At 53.4% G+C, this 8,732-nt stretch overlaps 1 protein-coding gene across 1 annotated transcript in view; it reads right to left on the reverse strand.

Annotated features, from left to right (window-relative positions):
* The window catches only part of NUAK1 (NUAK family kinase 1), a gene marked incomplete at both ends in the record, with an annotated part of 66,903 nt that extends 59,022 nt beyond the window's left edge, over nucleotides 1–7,881 (reverse strand). Inside the window, one exon of the mRNA XM_079715028.1 lies at nucleotides 7,627–7,881. Coding sequence (XP_079571154.1) covers nucleotides 7,627–7,881 — 255 coding nt within the window. The remainder of the gene's footprint in view (nucleotides 1–7,626) is intronic.
* Nucleotides 7,882–8,732: the final 851 nt, after the last annotated feature.

An 8,732-nucleotide genomic window follows, 5' to 3' on the forward strand; every position in this document is an offset into this window, starting at 1 on the left:
AGTGGAGACGCACCTGGCCGTGCTGGGCCCTCCACCGCGGTCCACTTGGTGGTAAGGAGAGGGGTGACCCAGAGCAGGAGGATGGGGGCCCAAGGGGCCTTCCCCCCTTCTCAGGACTGCTGGTGCACTCTCGATACAGCTGTTCATTCGTGCATTCATTCATCCATTCATTCAATCTTACCGAACACCTACTGTACACCTGGCACCCGGTACAGGCCAGGATGCCGTCGTCAGACAGTGACCCTGCTTCCCTTCTAATGGGGGAGGAAGGGGAAGCTGTATACAGACAAAGCATCAAACCCACAAGCTCTGAAGGAAACCGACACAGGGCCAAGACAGGAGGACAAGGGAGTGAGAGTTTGGACAGCCAGTCAGGACCTGAAGGATGTGACAGATTCAGTTTAAGTCCTCAGCAACCCATGGGAGGGTTTAAAGCAGGGACAGCCATGACCTGGTATAAGAAGGCCACCAGGGGCTTCCCTGGTGGCGCAGTGGTTGAGAATCCGCCTGCCGATGCAGGGGACACGGGTTCGTGCCCCGGTCCGGGAAGATCCCACATGCCACGGAGCGGCTGGGCCCGTGAGCCATGGCCGCTGAGCCTGCGCGTCCGGAGCCTGTGCTCTGCAGTGGGAGAGGCCACAGCAGTGAGAGGCCCGTGTACCGCAAAAAAAAAAAAAAAAAAAAAAAAAAAAAGAAGGCCACCAGGTGCTCGATGCTAGTACTTCTCAACAAAGTAGTAATACTAGCTCTGGTTTTCAAGACACTATGCACAGGATCTGCATTGCAAGCTCCCAAATCCTACTTCTCATGGCAATCACACTTGGTCGGATATTGGTCGCCGCATTTTCAAGATGAGAAAACAAAAGCTCAGGGGAAACGTGCAGCTTGCCCAGGATCCTCCAGCTGCTGAGCCGCAGGGAGGCAAAGGAACCCAAGTCTGCCTGATTGTACAGCCATGATTTCTTTCTCCTCATTTATATACTCCCTTGCATCATTCTCAGACTATTCCAGATGCGTTCACGACACGCCCCAACTAAGTTCTCGGGACCTCGATGGCAGGTCATATTCTGCTCTGAAACTTCCCACTGTCCTGGGCACTTTAGGAAGCCCTCATGAGATACACCCGGTTTACTGCCAAATTGAAAGGAAAAGGGGTACCAACCCCAGCGGAGGATGTGTCTTCAACATGGGGAATCTTCAGCCCAGCCCCGGTTTAACATGCAGTTAACAGCTTACCGGAGAGCCTCGCCGTGAAGTCAACATCTGGCCGCTTCTGGACCATTTCCAGAGAATTTTATCAATACAGCCAGACTCCACTCACGGTGGGTCATCTGGCCCAGCCCCTCCTGTGCCGGGGCCTGGGATCTTCTCATTCCTGCGCTGTACAGTGGCGTCTGGGCCAGCGGAATGATAAATGCATTCTGCTTTAAAGCAGATACTTCACAAATCATAACTTACAGATGCTCTAGGACTTTCATGTGGGAAAGACAAATGAGACTTAGGCTGTCTGACTCCAGAGCCACTGAGGACAGGAAGCCACAGCCAGGAAGGCTCTCTCCCCCTAACAAGCGCATGACCAAATGTAACAGAAAGAGAATTCGTGCAGGGAAGGTCTGCCTGGCTTTGCAGACTCTGCTACGTAACCCGCCATTCATTTCCAGCCATTGTCTTTCCTTGCCCACAAATTGGAAAGCTCCTTGAGGTCAGGGGTGGTGACCTCCAGCCTCCACACCTCCTAAAACAGTCCCTCGCTCACGGTATTCCCTTCTGTGCCATCCTACAAGCCTTTGCGCTGGACCTACTATGTGCCTGGCACACTGCTAGGCACAGACAGTAGGTCCAAGACGGTTAGAAGGGGCTTCCCAGCAGACAAGACACCTCAACTCAACCCTTATCTCCTGCGGCTTCCCAGGAAGAAGTGAGATCAGACGTCCTGGAGTGGGGTGGGTGCATTTCTGTCTGCAGGCCGGGAAGTGAACCAGCTGACCTCCCGAGGCCCCCTAGGGATTCCAGAACCTGAGGCTGCTGAAGGCACAAAGAACAAAGTGTGTGCCCAGGAGAAGAGCTCCCTGACCTGCTTCATTAAAACAGACCCGGGGCCCAACAAGCAGAGGTCTCTCTCCCCCAGCACCGTGCTGAGGCTTATCTTCTCATAGCTCAACTCCTGTGAAAGCCTCCAGGCTGGCTCCCTGCTCCAAGCCAGCACACCAGACCCATGGGTTCGGAGCCCCCGCTGCGGCCAGAGCCCAGCTCAGCCCACCTAGAGGAAGGGAGCTGGCCAAGGTCTCTGCGTTCACGCTGCCTGGGTCCAGACCCTGGCTCTGCTGCTGCGTGTGACTCTGGCAATTAGCGAACCCCTCTGTGACTCCATCTCTTCATCTGGGAAATGAGACGATTGCAGGATTGTCACGAGAATTAAGTTAGTTAAATGGACCTGGCACGTTAGAGGCACTCAAGAAGAATTAGCCGCTATTATTATCATTATTATTATTCAATGTTATTATTATTCCCCCCATCCCATATCACCAACCTTGCCTCCCACTATGCCCCAGCATACACCCTGCATTCCAAGAGATCTGGCCTGCTCACCCTGGAATCTGCCCTCTGCCCGAAAACTTCCATATTTCAGTCTTCGGAAACCCAAATCAAGGGTCATCTTCAACAGCCCTTGCCCTCCCTAATCCTACAGTACACCCTCTCTCTATACCCTTCCTAACAACAAGAAACCCCTCCAGGAGAAGACCCTCCCCATGGCTAATCTTCTGGCACATGAGTGAAACACCGCACCCAAATCCAGAGGTCACCTGCTGTGCATCAAAAAGAAGGTTTTCCATTTCACCAGCAGCAATGGGTCTCAAAACAGATAAACCTGTCTGACATTGCCTAGCTGTTTGATCCTGGGCAAGTTACTTAACCTCCCCAAGCGTTGTTTTCCCCACTGGTTAAATGGGTCTAACAAGAGTGCGCACCTCTTAGGATCGCGGTGACGATCAAACAATAGAAAATGTCTGTAAAGCACTTAGCACAGCGTGACACACCACAAACTCTCAAAAATATCCGCTGGTAGTAATAACAGCGGCGGCAGCAGCAATACAGGAGTGGGTGTTCCTGTCTAGCATGGAACTCAGTTTAATGAACTGATCTTCAATGAGCTACATTCCAACTTGAAAATCTCCAGAAGTAATCAATTCCTGTATAGAAGAGGTACCCATGGCCTAGCAACTGCTCACTCTGCTTCTTCCACCAGACTTTAAGTTCCTTGGGTCTCATCCATGTGTACGTCCCAGAATTTAACATGGTGAGAAGCATATGGCAGATGGTAATAAATCTTTGTTGAACTGAGCAGAATTAGTTCAATAGTTGTAAGTACATTTCGTTTTGCTACTAGATTATAAGCTCTTTAAGAGTGAGGCTCATGTCTTGCTCCAGTAAAGATTTATTAAATGAGTGATGGAAAAGTACCAAACTAAGAATCAGGTTTCTTAGACCCAGCCCAGTCACTCACCAGCTGTGCAACCTCAGAAAAGCCACTGAACAATTCTGTACCTTATTTTTCCCACCTCAAGGATGAGAAGTTTGGACCACGTGTCTGCCAAAGTCCCTTACTCCCTGAAACTGGGTTTGGGCCTTAGCTGCAACATGGCACCTCAGCCACCATGCATATGACAGCCATGCACCCCTGGCTCAGCAGGCCAGCTTACTAATTTGCATCCCTGATCTGCAATTTTCCAGCACCAGGCTATCAATAACTTTGGGCCAGTGCTTTAAACACCCATTTTTAGTCAAACAGTTCCTTTGCTGGGCAAGGATGCCCCATCTCCCACACACCATGGCAAATTGGGGGCACGATTTGCCCGCCAGCCCTGCCACTCCCATGCCAGACCCCTCCCGGAGACCTGCTTCCTGCTCACACCACGTCACGTACTGCTCACAGGAGCTAACCTGGTGCAGAGGGAGAGTTGAACTTAGCCTTTGATGGTGAGGTGATCGCAGAACACCTCTCCCCAAAACGTTGTTTGTTTTTGCCCTTGAATTTTTTGGCAATGCTCTGTGCAGCCTGAGGGTCCAGGGAGTTTGGCTCAAAGAAAATGCCATGTTATAACACTGGGGCTCACTACACAGCCCTGCCTGAAACTGTATCAAAACAAAAGTTGTGCAATAAACAAAGCCCAAATTCAAGGCCTTAGAAATGTGTTCAGATACTATCAGAATCTGGCTGACTGTCGTGACTTCCTATGGGTGCACATCCCTAATTAACCAGAAAAGTTGATGATTTCTCCTTCCTCTCTCTGAGTGGGTTAACTGTCCAATGCATCATGCCTCTCTGATGGTCTTAAAATCTAAATGAAAGTCCAATTGATATGAGAAAAACACCTGCTAAAAGAGAAAAGTAAATTTGCTAATTTCCCTTTTTGAGGTTTTCTATAGGTTATTTTATTCAATTTTCACAACTAGTCTATGAAGTTGGTACTATATTAGCCCATTTTACAGATGAGGAAGTGGAGGTTTCTGAAAGTTACATAGCTTGCCCAAAGTCACAAGGCTAGTCAGGGATCATTCAGGACTTGAACGTAAGCCAGGACTCTTAGCCCTTCTGCAAGAGTGCCTCCTTTGTGGGGCTTGTTAATCTCTGGAAGAAGCCACTTGGGAGTCCTTTCTCGTGGACATGCTCAGGCAGCAGCAGCAAGACTACATTTGGGATGAAGAGGGGAAGATGCCTGGACCACGCAGAGGACTGGTCCAGCCGACTCCAAGTTCCAGATTCTGCAACTCTCTACGGAACTGCCTTTCACAGAGTGCTGATGCTGCATGGTATTTTGTTTGATTCAGAAGGCCCTTGCAGACGTGCAATTAAAAGCCACAACATTCTTATTCTTAAACACTTCTCTGTCTCAGGGGGGCTGATTTCACAGCATCTCATGGAGCCTGACACCCAGCACCCGATTTCCGCCACTCGCATTGGCAAAGGAGCTGAAAGTCACAGCTCCTCTTGGGAAGTGCTCTGAAGAGTGTGGGTACAAACGAAAATAAAGCATCACTTCACAATTCTACCCAAAGACCTTAAAAGGTAGAATTGAGACAGCGTGCTCTGAATTCTCCTAAACTGCACCCCGAAATCAAATTGTGGATTTTAGCGCATCCTTAGAACCAGAAGAAAACTCCAAGTTCACACTTCAGATGAAAATTCCTTGCTGCTCTTGACAGATTCTGAGTCACCAAGCACTGTACAGGCAAGAACAACTTGCTGACCAATTTGTTTGATGTTTGTTTTATTTTCTGTCCAGTCAGGCACAGGGAATTTTCCACCTGACAATTCCTGTTTCTCACTTAAGTTCTGACACCATCTGTGAGCAGTGTGCTCAGCAGGGGAAGGACTTGAGGCCAAGGAAGCCTTCCCTTCACCCAACCTCGGTTTTCCCATCTGCTTAATGCAGGGTTTTCACCAGATGATTTTGCTAACATCCTAAGTTTATCTATCAAGTAGAAAGCAGTCTGGGGATTGCCAGTTTCTGGATGTGGATATGCTACCAGATTCAAAATCTTTGCATAATTTTTGAGTAAAACATGAGATGGAGCTGAAATGAATAGCACAATGGGAAACTGAACTAGGGCTGGACAATACCAGAGCAGGACTCAAATCTTGCAGCCGTGAAATGAGCCTCTTCCGTTCTCAGGGCGCCCCCTAGTGGCCACTCGACTAAATACCGACGGAATGCTCAGAGTTTCTGCAAATAAAGGGAAAGACACCCACCAAAAGAGAAAGGCAGGCTCCCGTCTACTGATGCAATCCCTTTCACTCTACCCTAGTCCGTGGATCAGACAGCAAGACAAATACCTGAGGCCCCAGTGAAGCTCAGAAAGATGTCTGCCATAAGACAAGCTTTCACTCTTGCAGTTAGTGGCTGCTCCCCAGGCTTCTGGTATCTGTGTCCCCTCACAAATCCCAGACACACCCTTACCACTCAACCCCTCACAAGCTCACATCCTCAACCTGCAGCTCCAACCGCGTCTGGTTTTCATTACTCCGCTTTCCAACTTCCCAGCGCGATTCTTCAACAGCTATTAAGACAACATGAGCAAGGAGCTAGGCTTAGTTTTTGCTTATTCAACATCCAGCCTGGGGAATATCACCTCAGACGAAAAGCATGAATGAAGCGCACGTTTCTCAGCCTCCTCTTCCACAGACCTGCCAGTGTGCTCCTCAAAGGTCATCTTTACTACCATCTCCTCTTGAAATTTTTCAACCTACAAAAATGGCACCTGCCCTCTCAACGACTTGCTTGCTATAGAATTTGTTGATAGGCGACAGCCTAAAAATACAAGGTACAATCTCTCAAATGTCCAATTAACCTGTAACCGACTTTTTTTAGGCTATAGGATAAAGCCGTATCAACCCAAAGAGTGAAGCCTAGAATGAGGGAGTTACCCAGGTAACCAAATATTTGAGAATTTGGGGGCTGAACTTTCTGACTGATGCCCCATTTTGTCCACAGAACTGTCCCTGCAAAGATGCAAAAGAAAAATACTGACATTAACCTACCACCTCATTCAACAGTCCATTTTGCTTGTTCCCTATGGTCATTTGTTAAGTTTATAAGCAACCTGGGACCTGAAACAGCCCCCAAAAGTGTACACAAGGAGTCCCATAATTAGTTCCTGACTTTGGCCCCAAATCGATTAAAATCCATCTGATATGCTGCAAATCAAAGAGCCATGTTAATTTCCTGCCACACACCACACAAAATCTTTCTGCAACAGTCAGTCACTTTGAACCCAAACCTCCAGCCACAAGCAGTGTGGATTTCAAGGGCCCGTTCTGCAGAAAGGAAAATGACAACACACCGAGGTTGGGACAATGCAGAGACCCCAAGGCACTCGAGGCGCTACGTGGGGCTGTGTAAATGGTCTTGGGACCCTGGCAGGGTTTCGGCTGTCACAAAGAGTGGGGTGGCTGGGGCAGACCCCTTAAGCAATGTAGTAGCCCTGCAGCCAGGGCCTGAAATGCAGTTGAGTCTGCAACTCCACGTCCGTGTGGGTGTCCATGCCCTAGGCATTTCAGTCCTCCCAGAAGCCAGCAACAAACTGTCATAACCCTCAGGCATGCAGCAGCCTTTACTTTTGTCGCCTAACCTTCTCTCTTAAAAACAGGCAGGAGTCCGTCCTCCCTTGCAGTGACAGCAGCATCGCGGTAACGGGGAGTGTGAGGATGCAGGGGAGGGGGGTCTCATTCATCTACAGGACATGGGGCTTGGGGGACCAGCTCCGAGCTGAGTTTGTGGTTCTGTCTGGAGTTAAAGCAATAAGGCATTCCAGGGAATGAATGCATGCCCGCGAGGGAGACCCCAACGGTCCCGACGTTGCAAAGTGTTTGCAAATCATAAACACTACTTTGCTGATGGGATCAAAACCCCCAAAATATGCGCAGACAGGATGTAACAAGTGTTTCGGGAGAAAGACACGCCTGAGTCACGGGGAGCTGGGGGGAGAGTGAGGAATCTGTCTGGGGGTTCCCGGGAAGCCCCCTCTTGGACAAGAGACCCTCCTCTGCGCCCCAGACCCCGCCGCGCGCGCGCTGGGTCCCCAGCCGCGTCTAGCCCGAGCCCCCCGGGTCTCCCCCCAACTCACCACTCGGCCCGAAAACCTCTCGGTGGCCCGCTTGACTTTGCCGTAGGTGCCTTTGCCCAGGGTCTCCTGCAGCTCGTAGCGGTGTTTCAAGTTGTGCTTGTGGTGATGCCGCTTCACCCCGTGCGGCTTCCTGGGCTCCGGGGCCGCCGCCGCGGGGGCTGCTGTCGCCCCCGCCCCCGCCTCCGGGAGAGAGCCCGGAGCCCCCGGCCCCAAGTCCGGGCAGTCCCCGGCCGCGGGCGCAGCGGCCCCCTCCATGTCCGAACGCGGGGCGAGCCGGGCCGGAGAGGGCAGGACAGGGCACGGCGCTCGCGGTGTCTGGGTCCCCGCCGAGGGAAACCTGGGCGCGCTCAAGGTCGCCCCCGCAGCATTGGGTAGGCGGCCGGCTCCCGCCCGGGCTGCGGCTGGGTCACTGGCAGCGGCGGGGACCGCACATCTGGCGCCCCCGGCGCGCACGATCCGCGCACCGCCCACCAGCCGCGGCGAGCTGCGGCGCGTCGGGCGAGGTGGCGGCGGTGGCGGGGGAGGCGGTGGTGTTCGCAGGAGGGAGGGGAGAGGGGTGGCTCCGAGCGCAGAAGGGGGAGTGTTATGTGGGGCGCCGCGCCCCCGGACCCCTCCCCGGGAAGACGCGCAGACGGGGCGGAGGCGGCGAGCGCGGGCCGGCCCCGGGGGAGGGGGGGGGAGGGGGGGGGGAGGGGGGCGAGGGGCGGGGCGGCCGGGGCTTCCCCCACCTCCCGGGACCCGGGGCCACCCCGAGCTGGGAGGGGGACGGGTGCGTGTCGCGACTCGCCCTTTGTGCCGCGCCGCCTAGGCCGCGGCGGCGGCGGCGGCCGGCGGGCTTTGTCCTCGCTCGGCCGGGACGGAGACGGGGGATTCCCAGCCCGGGCGACCCCTCCCCGGGCTCGCCCGCCGCAACTACCGCGGGCCCTCGGCCGCCGCCGCCGCCGCCGCCACCGCCTCCTCCAACTCCTGCTCCGGCCGCTCGGCCTCCCTTCCTGCTCGCGCCCTGGCGGCAGCGGCGGCGGCGGCGGCGGTGGCTCGCCGAGCCCCGGGGCCGGGCAGGCGAGAGCGCTCGGAGCCGAGGGCCGCCGGGGCCCTCTCGCGATCCG

The sequence above is a fragment of the Hyperoodon ampullatus genome (genome assembly GCF_949752795.1).
Source record: "Hyperoodon ampullatus genome assembly, chromosome: 11".
Lineage (NCBI taxonomy): Eukaryota > Metazoa > Chordata > Mammalia > Artiodactyla > Ziphiidae > Hyperoodon > Hyperoodon ampullatus.